Source organism: Salmo trutta, chromosome 12 (assembly GCF_901001165.1).
Source record: "Salmo trutta chromosome 12, fSalTru1.1, whole genome shotgun sequence".
In the NCBI taxonomy this organism is placed as follows: Eukaryota; Metazoa; Chordata; class Actinopteri; order Salmoniformes; family Salmonidae; genus Salmo; species Salmo trutta.
The window spans coordinates 77,300,625-77,320,610 of NC_042968.1; the positions used below are offsets into that span (position 1 = coordinate 77,300,625).

Below are 19,986 nucleotides of genomic sequence, written 5' to 3' on the forward strand. Positions count from 1 at the left end.
TCCATGGTTTTTCACCGGAAGGTTATTATGCAACATTATTATACAACATTATAATTATGCAATAAGGCCCGAGGGGGTGTGGTACAGTATATGGACAAAATTCCACAGCTAAGGGCTTTGACACTACACAGTGTACCTGGACACAAAGGGGAGCATTATTTGTACTAAAAATGGGTTACCAATGTAATTAGAAGAGTGAAAATAAATGTTTTGTCATGCCCATGGTGCATATGGTCGGATACTACGGCTTTCAGCCAATCAGCATTCAGGGCTCGAACCACGCAGTTTATTATACAGCATAACACATGCTCTCCTTGTGAAACGTCACAATGTTGTGCGTTTGATTTATTTGATTTATTGATAAGATCCCAGCTCATAATCCTACTGATCATTGCTCAAAGCAAACTGGCAAGAGCAAGGAAACAAAGACTGAAGCAAATATGCTTTGACACTCGTCGGATGTGGCAGGGCTTAAACTACTACGGACTACAAAGGGAAACCCAGCTGCGCGCTGCTTTGTGATGCGAGCCTACCAGACGAGGTAAATGCCTTTTTTATGCTTGCTTCGAGGTAAGCAACACTGCAGCATGCATGAGAGCACCATTTGTTCCGGACGACTGTGATAACGCTCTCGGTAGCTGATGTGAGCAAGACCTTTAAACAGGTCAACATTCACAAAGCCGCTGGGCCACACGGATTACCAGGACGTGTACTCAAAGCATCCGAAGACAAGCTGGCAAGTGTCTTCACTGACATTTTCAACCTCTCCCTGACAAAGTCTGTAATACATACATGTTTCAAGTAGACCACCATAGTCCCTGTGCCCAAGGAAGCTATGTTAACCTGCCTACATGATTACCGCCCCATAGCACTCATGTCGGTAGCCATGAAGCGCTTTGAAAGGCTGGTCATTGCTGACATCATCAGCATCATCCTGGATACCCTAGACCCAATCCAATTCGCATACCGCCCCAACAGATCCACAGATGATGCAATCTCAATTGCATTCCACACTGCCCTTTCCCACCTGGACAAAAGGAATGCTGTTCATTGACTCCAGCTCAGCGTTCAACACTATAGTGCCCACAAAGCTCCTCACTAAACTAATGACCCTGGGACCAAACACCTTCCTCTGCAACTGGATCCTGGACTTCCTGACGGGCCGCCCCCAGGTGGTAAGGGTAGGCAACAACGCGTCTGCCACGCTGTTCCTCAACACTGGGGCCCCTTGGGTGTGTGCTTAGTCCCCTCCTGTGCTCCTTGTTCACCCACGACTGCGCGGTCAAACACAACTCACCATTAAGTTTGCTGACAACATAAGTGGTAGGCCTGATTACCGACAACGATGAGACAGCCTGTAGGGAGGAGGTCAGAGACCTGGTAGTGTGGTGCCAGGACAACCACCTCTCCCTCAATGTGATCAAGACAAAGGAGTTGATCGTGGACTACGGGAGAAGGCGGCCGAAAAGGCCCCCATTAACATCGACGGGGCTGTAGTGGAGCGGGTCGAGAGTTGAAGGTCCTTGGTGTCCACATCACCAACGAACTATCATGGTCCAAACACACCAAGACAATCGTGAAGAGGGCACGACAACATATTTTCCCCCTCAGGAGACTGAAAAGATTTAGCATGGGTCCTCAGATCCTCAAAGTTAAACAGTTGCACCATCGAGAGCATCCTGACCGGTTGCATCCACCGCCTGGTATGGCAACTGCTCGGCATCCAACCATAAGGTGCTACAGAGGGTAGTGCGTACGGCCCAGTACATCACTTGGGCCAAGCTGGCTGCCGTCCAGGACCTATATACTAGGGGGTGTCAGAGGAAGGCCCAAAACATTGTCAGAATCCAGTCACCAAAGTCATAGACTGTTCTCTCTGTTACCGCATGGCAAGCGGTACTGGATCACCAAGTCTAGGAACAAAATGCTCCTTAACAGCTTCTATCCCCAAGCTATAAGACTGCTGAACAATTAATAAAACGGCCAGCTGGATGATTTACCTTGACCCCTCCCCCCACAGCTACTTGCTGTTTATCTATGCATGGTCACTTTACCCCTACCAACATGTACAAATGTCCTCGACTAACCTGTACCCCCGCACATTGACTTGGTACCGGTGGCCCCTGTATATAGCCTCAATATTTTTAATTTTACTTTTTGTTTATTTGGTAAATATTTTAATCTTACATCTAGACGTTCCGCTAGCGGAACACCTGCTCCAATATCCAATGATGGGCGTGGCGCGAAATACAAAGTCCTCAAATCCGAAAACTTCAATTTTTCAAACATATGACTATTTTACACCATTTTAAAAACAAGACTCTCCTTTATCTAACCACACTGTCCGATTTCAAAAAGGCTTTACAGCGAAAGCAAAACATTAGATTATGTCAGCAGAGTACCCAGCCAGAAATAATCAGACACCCATTTTTCAAGCTAGCATATAATGTCACAAAAAACTAAACCACAGCTAAATGCAGCACTAACCTTTGATCTTCATCAGATGACACTCCTAGGACATTATGTTATACAATACATGCATGTTTTGTTCAATCAAGTTCATATTTATATCAAAAAAACAGCTTTTTACATTAGCATGTTTTGTTCAGAACTAGCATTCCCACCGAACACTTCCGGTGAATTTACTAAATTACTCGCGATAAACGTTCACAAAAAACATAACAATTATTTTAAGAATTATGGATACAGAACTCCTTTATGCAATCGCGGTGTCAGATTTTAAAATAGCTTTTCGGTGAAAGCACATTTTGCAATATTCTGAGTAGATAGCTCGTCATCACGGGCTAGCTATTTTGAAACCCACCAAGTTTGGTACTCACCAAACTCAGATTTACTATAAGAAAAATTGGATTACCTTTGCTGTTCTTCGTCAGAATGCACTCCCAGGACTTCTACTTCAATAACAAATGTTGGTTTGGTTCCAAATAATCCATAGTTATATCCAAATAGCGGCGTTTTGTTTGTGCGTTCAAGACACTATCCGAAGGGTGACGCGCCCGGCGTGTTTCGTGACAAAAAAAATCAAAAATATTCCATTACCGTACTTCGAAGCATGTCAAACGCTGTTTAAAATCAATTTTTATGCGATTTTTCTCGTAAAAAAAGCGATAATATTCCGACCGGGAGTCGTTGTTTTCGTTCAAAGACTGAAAATGTAAACATGGTGTTGGCTCGTGCACGCGCGCCCCAGTCACGTTGTTCTCAGATCGACCACTTACCAAATGCGCTACTGTTTTTCAGCCATGCCCTGCAAAGTCATCATTCAACGTTCTGGCGCCTTCTGAGAGCCTATGGGAGCGTTAGAAAATGTCACGTTATGCCAGAGATCCCCTGTTTTGGATAGAGATGATCAAGAAGGCCAAGAAATGGTCAGACAGGCTTCCTGTTTGGAATCTTCTCAGGTTTTGGCCTGCCAAATGAGTTCTGTTATACTCACAGACACCATTCAAACAGTTTTAGAAACTTTGGAGTGTTTTCTATCCAAAGCTAATAATTATATGCATATTCTAGTTTCTGGGCAGGAGTAATAATCAGATTAAATCGGGTAAGTTTTTTATATGGCCGTGAAAATACTGCCCCCTATCCATAAAAAGTTAACTCTTTCTGGAACTGCATTGTTGGGTTAGAGCATTTCACGGTGAGGTCTGCTGTTGTCTTAGGCTCTTGTGACAAAGTTTGATTTGATATTTACTATGCAATTATACATTGTAGCTGGCTGGACACTCATGTGAAATCCATAGATTAGGACCTAATGAATTTATTTAAATTGACTGATTTCCTTATGAACAGTAACTCAGCAAAATCTTTGAAATTGTTGCATGATGCATTTATATTTTTGTTCAGTATACTTAAGAGAATAGGAACATTCTCCTTTTAAGTTAGGGGTTAAAAAAAAAATCACTCAGGCCCCCCTTCCAGCATTGGGCAACATGCCACGCTCCCCTTCGCGTGCATTACGCACATGCACTGTTCATAAATAAACTGTTCACAACCCTCTTGTTGGCAGAACATTTTGCAGGTTTAAAGCTTATTTCCCGCAATTCTACACATTATCATGGGGTGCAGAGAAACTGTTGCTGTTAAAGCTCATTTTCTTGCAAGTCTATACATTTTGCCACCTGCTAATGTGTATTCATGTGATATGTGTAGCTCCCTCCAGTAACCACAAGCACAACCGTTCCTTGATCTTAACTGGCGGCTTTATTCTGTAGTTTTAGTCAGAATTATCACCTTCTGTGAGAGCTATAAAGTAAATGAAAATTCAGTTAAGCACTCTTACAAGCTTCTTGTTTTACGAGTGACTTATTAGCTTGGTATAACTCTGAAGTACTTACATACATAAACAGTTTAGCCGGAGCTATAACAGTATCAGATTGAACACACGAATAAAGGAAAAAATACCTCATTGGCTGCTTATTACAGAAGGGAGGAAATCAAACTTCACACTTATATTCCTGGCATGAATTCACGCTTCATCCTAACATACACATATCAACCTTTACGAACTACACCCGGTAACATGAAAACTTAGCTAACATCGCGCGGGAAAGCCTTCACCCCCAAAGATGTGTTGCTACGATAATGATCCCCGTTACAACAGTTATTAGCCACGTAGTTCCACCTATCTTATTATTTCCCCCGCATAGCGAACACGTAAACAATTCAAACAAAAAACGACATAGACTTACAGATTAACTGTCAGTTACATTGGCATAGATATGAATTTAACTGACCTCAACCAATACCAACCAATATAATAGACACTACTGTCATCACTTCGATAATATCCCACCTCGCGCAGCAACAGTGCCTTGCTGGAGAGCTGTTGAAGTGCTGAAGATTCATTTTTAGAAGTGCTGCACATGCATTGGAAGTTGGTCTAATTTACTCAAGTCTACTAAAGTTAGACTCTTCTTGAGTGTGTTGGCTATTTACGTTGAAAAACAAACCTAGTTTGAGAACAAAACAATGTTTTGAGTTTGCTTCAGCAAAGACGCAACAAGGGCACTCGAACCAAGTGACAGTGCCTGTTTCTCTATCTCACAGACACACTGTCACTTGGTTCGAGTGCCCTTGTTGCAATGTTAACCTTCCACCCTTAAAGGGGCACCTGAGAATTTGTCATCTGTGACATTTTGATTAAAACACTTGGATCACAAAAATGAAATAAATTGAGCAATAAACCACATCACTTCTAGCTAGTAATACATGTATTTTTTTACAAACATTACAAAGCATGCTCACCTGGGTTCTTTTGGGTTTTCTGGTCTAATTATTATGTCCCAAAAATATTCTGAGTGGCTGGTAGATTTTAAATTTACCTGCCACAGTGGCTGGTGGACCAAAAATGTTGTTTCATGCCCTGCACTCATTCATTGCTATGATCATTGATCTCCTGAATAAGCTATCCCTTTTCATTTCTGGGCACCCAAATGTTTGGATATACTGGTAAAGTTACCAGGTTGTTGGCTCGCTAGCCAATGATGTAACATGACTGAACAAAGTGTAAACAAATGGTTAATGACAAGCAAGTAGTTCTAGAACGTTCCACAATGTCGTGGTTTGTGAATGTAAAATTCAGTCCCGGCGCTCCGCTATAGGTAAGGTAAAAATGTTCCCCCGGTAATATGTCAGATCTCTGAAACAACGGTACTGCAAAGCCTTATTACAGCAAGTATCTAGGATATTTTTTTCCCCTTGTCTCAGTGCTCCCAATATAAAACTCCTGTTCGCACAGCAAAATATTTAGTCGCATATGTGACCAAATTGGTCACACTTTAGAGCCCTGACTGAATTACTGATATGCACATGTTGTGAACTAAAGCTAGGACTATAAATCGACAGTGACCATTTATCAAAGATATTTTACTGTTATCAATAATAACGATAAGTAGCCTTTACTGCTAATATGGGCTATTGCTAACGGGACAATTTATAATGTTCAAATTGGAGTAGTTTAAAGGGTTAAATAAACATAACCGGTGCTTATTCATTTTATAAATGTACCGTTGTCTTGATAATTCAGTCAATTTATCATGTTATGTGTTTTTGTCCATTTCGTCTCGCTCTTGTGAACCATTTTCACTTTGTGTGGGCATCAGTTTGTGTCTGCTCCAGAGAATGTTTCACCTGTATGCTCAATAGTGGCCCTAGTACAGTAGTTGTACATGTCTCATCCCCTCTCCCCCTGTTCTCTCTGTGGTCTCACAGGCAGCTCACCTCCAGGGAGTGGTGCTCAGCTCAGTCCAGACCCCCCCTCCTCCACCACCACTTCCTCCGGCCTGATGCCTCCTCCCTCCTTCGGATCTCTCCTCCCATCAACAGGGGGAGAAGTGGAGGAGGACGAGGGCATGAAGCACCTGCAACAGGTAGACATTACAATGTCAATTAGACATTCATTTTACATCCAAGTACTGGATTTATTGTCAGGATTACGATTACACTTGATATACTGGCTGAATGTGAGTTAGTGTTATGTAAATGTTCATATTTTTTTATCCTCTCCCACCCTTGTAGGAGGCTGAAAAGATGGTGGCATCTTTACAGGACACATCCCTTGAGGAGGAGTGTTTCACTCAAGCACTGCAGGAGAGCCACAACATTACCTCCCAATCTCACACACACCCAGCCTCTCACACACACACCGCTGGACACACACACTCCCACTCTGCCCATAGGGACTGTGCCCTGCCCCTCTCCCATGAGGCAGCCATGAAGTGGTTTTACAAGGACCCCCAGGCAGAGATCCAAGGTAGATAAACACATTCACAATACTTTTTAGCAGTTAGTGCATTTGGAAAGTATTCAGAACCCTTGACTTTTTCAACATTTTGTTACTTTACAGCCTTATTCTTAAATGGATTAGTTGTTTTTTTTCTCATCAATCTACACAGAATACCCCATAATGACCAAGCAAAAATTATTATTTTTTTTTACATTTTTGCAAATGTATTAAAAATGAACTGGAATCAAATTGAAGTATTCAGACCCTTTACTCAGTACTTTGTTGAAGCACCTTTGTCAGCGATTACAGCCTCCTGTTTTCTTGGGTTCGACGCTACAAGCTTGGCGCACCTGTATTTGGGGAGTTTCTCCTCTTCTCTGCAGATCCTCTCAAGCTCTGTAATGTTGAATGGGGAGCGACGCTGCACAGCTATTTTCAGGTCTTTCCAGAGACATTCGATCAGGTTCAAGTCCGGGCTCTGGCTGGGCCACTCAAGGATATTCAGAGACTTGTCCCGAAGCCACTCCTGCGTTGTCTTGGCTGTGTGCTTAGGGTCATTGTCCTGTTGGAAGGTGAGCTTTTGCCCCAGTCTGAGTTCCTGAGCATTCTGGAGCAGGTTTCCATCAAGGATATCTCTGTACTTTGCCCTTTTCATCTTTCCCTTGATCCTGACTAGTCTCCCAGTACCTGCCACTGAAAAACATCCCCAAAGCATGATGCTGCCACCACCATACTTTACCGTAGGGATGGTGCAAGGTTTCCTCCAGACATGACGCTTGGAACTCAGGCCAAAGAGTTCAAACTTGGTTTCATCAGACTTGAGAATCTGCAAGTAAGAATGGGAGAAAATGCGGAAAATGCTGATAGACATGCCAAAGACGACTCAAAGCTGTAATCGCCGCCAAAGGTCCTTCTACAAAGTATTGACTCTGGGGTGTGAATACTTACTTAAATTAGGTATTTCTGTATTTTATTCTCAATAAATTTGCAATAATGTCTAAAAACGTGTGTTGGAGATGATGAGAGGATCTAAAAATCTATTTAATACATTTTGAATTCAGGCTTTAACACGTGTAATAAGTCAAGGGGTTGGAATACTTTCTGAAGGCACTGTACATATGTTGCATATAATACCTTACAGATACTTTTTCACATTGTCATATTGTTTTGTCATGACCCTGGTCCAGGTCCCTTCTCCACGGTGGAGATGTGTGAGTGGTTCCAGGCAGGCTACTTCTCCATGACCCTGCTGGTAAAGCGGGGTTGTGATGAGGGCTTCCAGCCCCTGGGTGACGTCATCAAGATGTGGGGGCGCGTGCCCTTCTCCCCCGGCCCCTCCCCGCCACCCCTGCTGGTGAGACAGCCTCCACCACCTCGGGGGTCCTCTGTAAGTCAGCGAGCACACGTCTGTCTGGGTGTTTCTGTTTACTTCTGTTCACTGGTGGTTTGTTTAGTGGTGTGTGTGTGTGTGGGGTTAGTTTGTCAGTTAATCCAGGTACACCAAAGGCACAGAGATACTTGACTGTGGTGAACAACTTTTATTCGAATAAGTAGAGTGTCAAAGTGGCATAGGCAAAATCATGTGTTTTACTGAGTATAATGTATATTGTCTCTTGTAGCTGTATCATGTATCTCTCCAGAGCAGATAATCAGTAGTGTATCTGGTAGGGATGCACAGCTATGACATTTTTGGCCGATGCAATATTTTCCTTGACAAAAAAACGATACCGATTTTTATTACATTTTTTAGCGGCCTTTTAACCTCCCTGGGCCCTAGTCAACAGTCAGTGGAATCGCTTGCCGCGGAATACAAATACCTCAAATGCTCTGACTTCAATTTCTCAAACATATGACTATTTTACACCATTTTAAAGACAAGTCTCTCGTTAATCTAACCACACTGTCCGATTTCAAAAAGGCTTTACAGCGAAAGCAAAACATTAGATTATTTTTGGCAGGGTACTCTCCTGACATAATCACACAGCCATTTTCAAAGCATGCATATATGTCACAAAAACCAAAACCACAGCTAAATGCAGCACTAACCGTTGATCTTCATCAGATGACACTCCTAGGACATTGTTATACAATACATGCATGTTTTGTTCAATCAAGTTCATATTTATATCAAAAACCAGCTTTTTACATTAGCATGTGATGTTCAGAACTAGCATACCCACCGCAAACTTCCGGGGGAATTTACTTAATTACTCACGATTAACGTTCACAAAATACATAACAATTATTTTAAGAATTATAGATACAGAACTCCTTTATGCAATCGCGGTGTCAGATTTTAAAATAGCTTTTCGGCGAAAGCACATTTTGCAATATTCTGAGTAGATGGCCTGGCCATCACGGCTAGCTATTTTGACACCCACCAAGTTTGGCCCTCACCAGACTCAGATTTACTATAAGAAAAATTGGATTACCTTTGCTGTTCTTCGTCAGAATGCACTCCCAGGACTTCTACTTCAACAACAAATGTTGTTTTGGTTCGAAATAATCCATAGCTACATTGAAACAGCTCCGTTTTGTTCGTGCGTTGAGGTCACTAACCGAAGGGTGCATTTCGTGACAAAAAAAATCTAAATATTTCATTACCGTACTTAGAAGCATGTCAAGCGCTGTTTAAAATCAATTTTTATGCTATTTTTCTCGTAAAATAGCGATAATATTCCAACCGGGCGACGTTATATTCATTCATAGACTGAAAGAAAAACATTGAGTCCTCTCGTGGACGCGCACTCCAGTGTCATTGTTCCCTGCCTGACCACTCACAAAAACTCCTGCCGTTTTTCGCCCAGAGACGTCATTCCACTTTCTGGCACCTTCTGAGAGCCAATGGAAGCCTTAGAAAATGTCACGTTACAGCAGAGATGCTGTATTTTTGATAGAGATGCCCTAGAAGGAGAACAAATTGTCAGACAGGGCACTTCCTGTATGGAATCTTCTCAGGTTTTGGCCTGCCATATGAGTTCTGTTATACTCACAGACACCATTCAAACAGTTTTAGAAACTTTAGAGTGTTTTCTATCCAAATCTACTAATTATATGCATATTCTCGTTTCTGGGCAAGAGTAGTAACCAGTTTAAATCGTGCAAATACCGCCCCCTAGCCCCAACAAGTTAAGCATTCTAGTACAGTTAAATAGTTGAAACACACACACTGACCAAAAAGTTATTTTGTTGACATTTACGCATGTCCCCATTACCACTAAAACATAATCAAAACCTATTTATTTCACTTACTTGCTGTTTTGTTGTTCAGTCTCAACCAGGATTTCATCATGCATGTAAAGCAGTGAAGTTTCAGCTCTGTCTGTCCGTGACCTCTCTTCCTTGGTGCACACTGTCACTGTGTCCGTTTCCATCTTGTCCAGCTGTCTAACATTTCACGTAAACTGTGTTTCTTGTCTGCATCAAAGTAGCGGTCCTTGTACCTAGCATCGAGCATGGGGGCGACACAGTAAAGAGGCTCAGAGTATGCCACTGAATCGCTTGTTCACAGCCACTTGTAGAGTACTTTTGCAAGTTTTAACCCCCCTGAAATGTTTTTCCTCTTTCAAATGACTGCTCGACTTGAACTTGTTTAGTTGTTGGAAGTGTGTGCTTAGTATTTTTCTGCTTTTGTTTTGTGTAGCGCTGTATTTTTTTGTGGTGTCATTACGTCATCTACCTACGTTATATAGGTATGCACGACAGCTTTGACATCGGTTTTGCACATCGGCATTAAAACCTCTTACATCTACACGTTCCGCTAGCGGAACGTCTGCTCCAATATCCAATGATGGGCGGGGCGCGAAATTCAAACTCCTCTAAATCCGAAAACTTACACTTTTCAAACATATGACTATGTTACAGCTATTTAAAGACAAGACTCTCCTTTATCTAACCAAACTGTCCGATTTCAAAAAGGCTTTACAGCGAAAGCAAAACATTAGATTATGTCAGCAGAGTACCCAGCCAGGAATAATCACACAGCCATTTTTCAAGCTAGCATATCATGTCACATAAACCCAAACCATATCTAAATGCAGCACTAACCTTTGATGATCTTCATCAGATGACACACCTAGGACATTGTGTTATACAATACATGCATGTCTGTTCAATCAAGTTCATATTTATATCAAAAACCAGCTTTTTACATTAGCATGTGACGTTCAGAACTAGCATTCCCACCGAACACTTCCGGTGATTTTACTAAATTACTCACGATAAACGTTCACAAAAAGCATAACAATTATTTTAAGAATTATAGATACAGAACTCCTCTATGCACTCGATATGTCCGATTTTAAAATAGCTTTTCGGATGAAGCACATTTTGCAATAATGTAAGTACATAGCCCGGCGTTACAGGGCTAGCTATTTAGACACCCACCCAGTGTAGCCTTCACCAAAATCACATTTCCTATAAGAAAAATGTTCTTACCTTGCTTGTTCTTCATCAGAATACACTGCCAGGACTTCTACTTCAATAACAAATGTAGGTTTGGTCCCAAATAATCCATCGTTATATCCAAACAGCGACGTTTTGTTCGTGCGTTCTAGACACTATCCCAACGCTAAATCTCGGCCACGAGCATGACGCAAAATATGACAAAAAATTTCGAAATATTCCATTACCGTACTTCGAAGCATGTCAACCGCTGTTTAAAACCAATATTTATGCAATTTATCTCGTAGAGAAGCGATAATATTCCGACCGGGAATCTGCCTGTCTGTAAACTGAGGAAAAAACCGAAAGCCGGGGGCGGGGCGTGTCACGCGCCTAAGGCTTAGTCCATTGACTGACCACTCAGCATTTGCTCTCGTGTGCTTCAGCCAGGGCTTTGAATGACATCATTCCTGTTTTTCCCGGGCTGTGAGACTCCATTGTTGACGTGAGAAGTGTCACGTAAGAGCAGAGATCCTTTGTAAACGACAGAGATAATAAAGAAGGGCAAGAAATGTTCAGACAGGGTACTTCCTGAACAGAAGCATCTCAGGTTTTTGCCTGCCATAGGAGTTCTGTTATACTCACAGACACCATTCAAACAGTTTCAGAAACTTTGGAGTGTTTTCTCTCCAAAGCTAATAATTATATGCATATTCCAGTTTCTGGGCAGGACTAATAATCAGATTAAATCGGGTACGTTTTTTATCCAGCCGTGAAATTACTGCCCCCTAGATGTAACAGGTTAAACTAGACATCTGGCCGATGTTGGCATTTTTAGGTAATATCGGCCGATTCTGATATGCTTACCAATTTATATTGTGCATCCCTAGTATTTGATGTGCTTGGTGTGGCATAGTTGGTATGGTAACCCTGTAGGTCTTGTTCCGCAGGGCAATATGGATCAGGAGCTGCTGAAGAAACAGTTAGAACAGGCAGCCACTGCAGCTCTATACCAGCAATTGCAGATAAGGTTTCAGCACATGAACAGGTAGGCACACACACACACACACACACACACACACACACACACACACACACACACACACACACACACACACTGGATGTATATGAGGGTATTTGTGAGTGTACTAATCTGTTTCTGTTTTCAGGAGTGGGGAATCGAGCATGATGCCCTCGATGAACAGGTCCATGTCAGTACCAGATAATGGGTCTATGTGGGACATGCGTACCTCAGCCTCCCAGCAGTCAGGTACTGAAAAGGAACCCGCTGCATCGTTACCTGCTTTACATGCACCTTTTATATAAGCACACTTTATATAGATGTGGTCAAATATATTGGTTCACGTTCTTCAAAAATATATAATTTAAACTTTTGGTGTTCACATTTATTTGTTTGATTTACAACTGCACAGAACCACACAAAAACTCTACTGATATTGTGATTTTTCATTTCAAAGGCAAAAATTGACTAAATTGTTAAGATTTCTAATTAATTTGGTTGGAGGCAAGGTCATTCTCAGCAAATGTAATTTATCCTACAGGTGCTAAGTTGCCAGTGCCTACAGGGTAAAAATAGCCATTCAACCAGTTTTGAAGAGGACATTCTGCTCCATTGCACTCCATTTTTAAAGTGCAAGGGTGCCAATATATTTGACCGTTTTTGTATAAGGGAAAGGGGGATACCTAGTCAGTTGTACAACTGAATGCCTTCAACTGAAATATTTCTTCCGCATTTAATCCAATCTCTGAATCAGAGAGGTGCGGGTGGCTGCCTTAATCGACATCCACATCTTCGGCCCCCGGGGAACAGTGGGTTAACTGCCTTGCTCGGGGGCAGAACGACAGATTTTTACCTTGTCAGCTTGGGGATTCGATCCAGCAACCTTCCGGTTACTGGCCCAACACTCTAAGCACACGCTCTTGCATATCCTCCAAGACTGATATACCTCAGCTATACATCTTTTCATTCACCCAGATGTCCTTCTACATGTTGCCATTGTATGTCAGTAATGTGTTTGTGGCCTATTCCAGGAGGTGAGACCAACCTATGGGACTTAAACATTAGTCATTCCACTCAGGGGCCATCTCTGGAGCAGCTACAGAAGGTACTGTCTTTATTTACTTTGTTCCCCCTCTCTCACCCTCTGTCTCTCCCCTCCTCTCTCTCTTGCTGACTCTCTCTCTGCTCATCTCTTGTACCTCAGCTCCAGGACCGGCGTGAGGCTGAACTCAGGGCCAAGCGAGAGGAGGAGGAGAGGAAGCGGCGGGAGGAGAAGAGGAGGCAGCAGGAGGAGCAGAAGAGGCGTGAGGAGGAGGAGCTGTACAGGCGTAAGCAGCAGTGTCGGCAGCAGCAGGAGCTGATCCTGAAGCTGCTGCAGCAGGCCCAGCCCGGGGGCCCAGGGTGTGTCTCTGGGTCAGGGTCCGTGTGGAGTGGCCCCCAGGCCTCAGCTCTCTCCAAGCAAGGCAAGAGCCTCAGCCTGCTGGAGCTGGAGACCGAGAGGCTGCTCAAACAGCAGTCCCAGCACCAGAGGGCCCAGCAGCAGAGAGACAGGGTGAGTAGTTTCCTGAGAAGAAATGTGTGTTCTGAGAATATTTATTACAATGCCCATAAGTGTAACCAGCAGGACCTAAAATTAACACCTGCCAAATGCCGGTATTGGCATGTAAGGTCTATTTCAACAGCCACGTTGGCAGGTGGTCAGGGCTCCACAATGCGAAAATTTCTCTCGCATTTGGGAATAAAAATAAAGGTAGAAGTCAAGTATAAGGACATTTTATAGAAAAATAAATGCTGCAGTAGCTGTTTTCAAAGTGTTTCTGTCATTTTGTTTCATAGCTGGTAGCTAATCACACAAAGAACTACAAATCCTATATTATTAACTGGGTGGTTTGAATGCTGATTGGATGACAGCTGTGGTATATCAGACTGTATACCACGGGTATGACAAAACATGTATTTTTTACTGCTCTAATTACGTTGGTAACCAGTTTATCATAGCAGTAAGGCACCTCTAGGTTTTGTGGTATATGGCCAATTTACCACGGCTAAGGACTGTATCCTGGCACTCTTCTTAGCCGTGCCTAGGAACAGCCATATACCACAAACCCCCGAGGTGCCTTATTGCTTAAATATATCCCACCTCGAGCGACGGGTAGCAACACTGTCTGGCTGAGGAGCTGTGTGCACTGCTAAAGATTCATTTTTAGAAACACGGCACAAAGGCATAAGTTGGTCTAATTTAATGGTGCTACAGGTTGCGTAGTGGTTAGTGTTGGGTCAGTAACTGAAAGGTTGCTAGATCGAATCCCCGAGCTGACAAGGTAAAGATCTGTTGTTCTGCCCCTGAACAAGGCAGTGAACCCACTGTTCCTAGGCCGTCATTGTAAATAAGAATTTGTTCTTAAATGACTTGCCTAGTTAAAGGTAAAAATATATATATATTTAAAATAAAAAAGGCGAAAAAATATATTTTTTGGTTACTGTACCGCCAACTGAATTTTGCTTTGCTCGGAGTACCCCTGAAGTACCCCCTTGTGCATTTTACCAGTAACCCCATAGACTCATGAGTCTTCTCAAGTACCCCCTGTGAACAGGTTAAGTACCCCCAGCAGTCCTAGTACCCCTGGTTGGGAACCACTGGTCTAATTGACTCTGAAGTCTACTAAAGTGAGACTTTGTCCATCTGTTTCTTGGCTATTTACATTGTTTTGTTCACAAACTAGGTTTTTCAATGTTTTGAGTTTGCTTCAACTCCTAGCGAAGACACACTGGGGGGGGGACTTATGGCAAAAATATATTTTGACTGGTGGACCAGGCCCTGGTAACCAGTAGTGTGACCCATGTCCCTCTGTTTTTTCTCTGTCTTCCTCCAGCATGGAGGCCTGTCTATGGGTCAGTGGGGTGAGGGGTCTGTGGGCATGTGGTCTGGTGGGGGCATGGAGCCCAAAGGCAGCTCTGGAGGTATGGGTGTCTGGGAGGAGGCTGTGAAGAACCAGAACAGCCTCCGCAACATGGGCATGAAGAACAGCCGCAGCAGCCCCTCTCTTAGGTACACCTCACTGTGTGTGTGGTGCATTGTTTACCTCTCTGTTTAAAGCTGTGTTAACGTTTTGTGTGTATGTAAACTGTTTCAAGGCGCGTGTGTGTAAACATTGTTTCTGTGTCCACCTGCAGCGAGCAGTACATGTTGAGGAAGAAGCGTACAGAGGAGGAGGACAAACTGCTGAAGCTGCTGCAGGGCATGAAACCCCAGGACGGCTTCACCACCTGGTGTGAACAGATGCTGCACGCGCTCAACACCTCCGCTAACAACTCCCACTCCTCGTCCCTGGACGGTATCTAATGCTCCTCCTCTTTCACTTCATCACTGGATCTGTGTCCCTGCGACCGGCCCCATGAATATACTCAAATATGTCATCACTCACATTCACACTATCTGGGTGTGCACCAGCTCATGCTTTTTATCCCTCTAATCACTCTGACATCAATGCAAATGTATTCAAAACATTTTCTTTTCCGCCCCCCAAAAAAATATGAAAAGCCGAAAAATAAATTTGGCTCCGGCCAATTATCTGGGAGAAGAAAAAAAGCCCTATTGCAAAAAAAAATCGGTTTTAGCCTTTTAATAAATGGGAAATATTAGTCGATGGAAATACATTTGACCGGTCATGCTTATCTGTCTATAGGTTAATTAGCATAATTCACCTATTTTCATTAATTCAGCATCTTATTATCACATGCGCACAGCATACAGATACAGAGCCTAGTTTCAGCTTAAACTCTGTCAGACAGCACGAGATCAGCTGCTACAGCTCCTCAAACAGCGTGTTCGTTGCTGCCGTGCTTTTATAAGGCCAATCATTGCATAGCAATTCTAAATATTTTTAAACTGGTAATTGAAGTGCACTTCCCATTCTTCATTCAAGTGTATATGCAGCGGTAGGCAGGCATCAGAACGTCACACACCACTGCAATGAGCTGGAGGCAGTAGCCTATGCATATTATGAGGCATGTCTTGCCTTGCTTCAAAAGCTAAAATCCGACCATATCGGAAGCAATTATTTTATAGACTTCCATATGCCATTGCAACCTGTAGCCTATTTCTCTCATGTTCTATTTGTTTACAAATTATATTTTTTTCGTTGTCCAGTAGCCAAAGGCACAGTTCTAGTCATATTAGCAACCCATGCTAGTTGTTGCATCTTTAGATCTCCCCTCTTTGAAAATGTTGAATGGATATTTTCATGTCAAATGAAACCGGTTGCATGTGCGGTGTGCTTTTGACAACATTGTGGAATGAACATTCTCGCATAACCTACTGCCTTGTGCATGTTGCTGCGCTTATAATGTGAAGAAACATTTTGCATCAGCCTTAGGGCTGTATTACCGCCACACTGGCAGTCACGAGTCATGAAGGCAGTCAAATTCCACATGACCGTTTAGTCACGGTAATTAGGCTTCTCCAAGCTCTGATGCTGCTGCTGGTCATTTGTAGCCTACCAAACTTGCTAACTGCCTAGTACTCAGCACTCTATTGTCCCTCTAATCACTCTAAGCTATAAAAAGAAGGCACTATGATGCCAAAAAGTTTTGTTTTTTTACCCGATGAATTACTGGGAGGTTATACATATAGATTGTGCGACTATTTGTTTTTATAGCTTACAGTTTATTCACCATTATTCAGCATCTCTACGCTGAATTATTTTCTTGGGTGTGCGCAAGCTCATGATTTTTTTTATCCCTCTAATCACTCTGACATCAATGTAAATGTATTAGAAAATCTAAAAATCTAACACTTCATAAGAGCACATGAGCTCATGTTGTGCAACATTTCTGAAGGCTATGCAATTGTAGGAGAATACTTTCCTAATGCACTGGGTGTGTGTGTGTGTGTGTGTGTGTGTGTGTGTGTGTGTGTGTGTGTATATATATTTGCGCCAATCTCAGAACTATTCCATTGCGGAGCCTCCAGTGGCATGCAGAGGCCAAATCCAGGTCCGTACTGCATCGCCATGCGCCTCCCAGATTTTGTACCAATGCAGTGGGCTCTGTATAACTCCGCATTGACATGATTGGTTGAGGGCGGTATATCCTGTAGAAAGAAAACACAAACTCACTTCCTTGACAACAGCTCTGCACTGCTCCACGAAGCTCAAGAAACGTCCCATTTTCACGACCCTGTCTTTCAAAGATAATTTGTAAAAATCCAAATAACTTTACAGATCTTCATTGTAAAGGGTTTAAACACTGTTTCCCATGCTTGTTCAATGAACCATAAGCAATTAATGAACATGCACCCGTGGAACGGTCGTTAAGACACTAACTGCTTACAGACGGTAGGCAATTAAGGTCACAGTTATGCAAACTTAGGACACTAAAGAGGCCTTTCTACTGACTCTGAAAAACACCAAAAGAAAGATGCCCAGGGTCCCTGCTCATTTGCGTGAACGTTCCTTAGGCATGTTGCAAGGAGGTGTGAGGACTGCAGATATGGCCAGGGCAATAAATTGCAATGTCCGTACTGTGAGACGCCTAAGACAGAGCTACAGAGGGACAGGACGGACAACTGATCGTCCTCACAGTGGCAGACCACGTGTAAAAACACCTGCACAGGATCGGTACATCCAAACATCACACCTGCGGGACCGGTACAGGATGGCAACAACAACTGCCCGAGTTACACCAGGAACGCACAATCCCTCCATCAGTGCTCAGACTGTCCGCAATAGGCTGAAAGAGGCTGGACTGAGGGCTTGTAGGCCTGTTGTAAGGCAGGTGCTCACCAGACATCACCGGCAACAACGTCGCCTATGGGCACAAACCCACCGTCGCTGGACTAGACAGGACTGACAAAGTGCTCTTCACTGACGAGTCGCAGTTTTGTCTCACCAGGGGTGATGGTCGGATTTGCGTTTATCGTCGATGGAATGAGCGTTACACCGAGGCCTGCACTCTGGAACGGGATTGATTTGGATTTGGGGGGTCCGTCATGTGTGAATTGTTTGTTTGATTGTTAGTGTATATTAATTCCCAATTACATAATTCACCAGTAGTACATTTACCCTTAATTCCTATAATTTCTTAACTTCAATTTTGGTTACGGTAATTTCTGTCAATGCATTCAATATTATTATTCCAGCCTTCCCGTTCTCATTGTCGGAGTGGACACATTGTTTCTAGAGTGCACAACCTATGCTACATTTGTGAGAAACAAGTTTTGGTTTATTTCATTCCATTTACGAGTTTTATGAATTTAGTCAGCGTCTTTTGTCTGGAGCGCTCCTGTCAATGTTAGGATGCGCACGCATAGAAGTAGACCTATAGGCTACCTGGCCTGCATGTAAATGTAGGCATATAAATGTCCCCATTTGGGGATCTGATACATTTATCTGATTGGCTTAACGCACCACCGCTAATGACATGTGGAGCTTCTCAAAGTAATGTTTTCTTCACCTCAAACAGCAAGCAAACAGTCTGTTTTTACATCCATTGAGAATTACAATGGTTCCTCAATATATTTAAAAAATCTTTCCACCTCTCTCCCTTTCAATAACCACTCGGCGTGAAAGGGAAAATGTCATGCTCTGATCAAGTGGAAACGTCATAAAATAGGCCTTCCTGATTACTTATCAGTGATTGACTTGGACTGAAATAGTTTCCGGTACTCATTTTGGGTGCTGGTGCAGTTTATATTGTTTATATACTGTTTATATCAAGGCTGTATCACATCCGGCCGTGTTTGGGAGTCCCATAGGGCAGCGCACAATTGGCTCAGCGTCGTTCAGGTTTGGCCGTCATTGTAAATAAGAATTTGCTCTTAACTGACTTGCCTAGTTAAATAAATAACAAATATTTAGGTGCAAGAGCTCCACAATACTTTTGAGCTAATATTCTATAAGAGGAACAGGAGCTCAAGCAGTAGAACATTTGAGGTGCTGGTACTCAGCTCTGGTGAGCTCCTGCCCAAGTCAAGAACTGCTTCTTATCCCTTGCACAAATAGCCAGAGCTGTGTCTGTCCTGAGCTCACTGGCACGTTGTAACTCTGAGCGCCCAGAATATTTTATATAATGTTGCAAGTTCGCTAGCACATTCGGGCTGGACCCAAGTTACTAGTTGATCCAATGTTTCAAGTTTGTTGCAGACAGGCCGTGTGTAGCCATTGTGATTTATAAGATATTTATTTTATCACAAGATTTTCTATCTGCAGGCTGCAATGTTTTTTTATTTGTTGGCTTTATGTAGGCTATTTTTACGTAGTTGGCAATGACAATAGCTGTTACTTTTTAGGTTTGTATAATTTTCATTTAGATTTGGATAGAATTTTGATTAACCACATGACAATGATTTTGAGATATTAAGACTTTATTATAAAATGGTTTCATGAAAATGTGCATATGTAAACCATAACTGTCACAAAGAATAGTAGAAATGGTAAGATAAATTGGCATTCCACATGAAAGGTTGACGGCTTTTTTCCTCAGTTATCTAGCTCTCCTGCGTCCTCTTGAGGCATTTGTCTTATTTCATCAAACCGTAAGCTAAATGCATAGAGTTGATTTTATTAAAACGCGTAAGGTATGTCTATATGTGGAAATATACACGTTTGAAATTTTAGACCAATCAATTGGTTGAAAGAACAGACTACTTTCGGTCGACCAAGATCCATTTTAGTCGGACAGTCCTAATTAAAATGTTGCTGCCCAGGACCACATTTTCCTAATAGAAACTCAGCTTCACACCTATGCAAACATGTCCTTAGTTGCCTGACTCCCTGGCTCCAGAATGTCCTCTTGCTCAACCTTTTCCCCTGGTATTAAGTGTAAATGTCTGTGGTCT

General features: G+C 42.7%; 1 protein-coding gene across 3 annotated transcripts in view; it reads left to right on the forward strand.

Moving 5' to 3' along the window:
- gigyf1b (GRB10 interacting GYF protein 1b) overlaps positions 1-19,986 on the forward strand; it is a 35,524-nt gene that overhangs the window by 10,039 nt on the left and 5,499 nt on the right. For all 3 annotated transcript variants that reach the window (XM_029769622.1, XM_029769624.1, XM_029769623.1), the window contains 9 exons: positions 6,232-6,389; positions 6,538-6,772; positions 7,933-8,132; positions 12,079-12,176; positions 12,298-12,398; positions 13,181-13,254; positions 13,354-13,701; positions 15,023-15,198; positions 15,324-15,484. In XM_029769622.1, the coding sequence (XP_029625482.1) occupies positions 6,232-6,389; positions 6,538-6,772; positions 7,933-8,132; positions 12,079-12,176; positions 12,298-12,398; positions 13,181-13,254; positions 13,354-13,701; positions 15,023-15,198; positions 15,324-15,484 (1,551 nt within the window). The remainder of the gene's footprint in view (positions 1-6,231; positions 6,390-6,537; positions 6,773-7,932; positions 8,133-12,078; positions 12,177-12,297; positions 12,399-13,180; positions 13,255-13,353; positions 13,702-15,022; positions 15,199-15,323; positions 15,485-19,986) is intronic.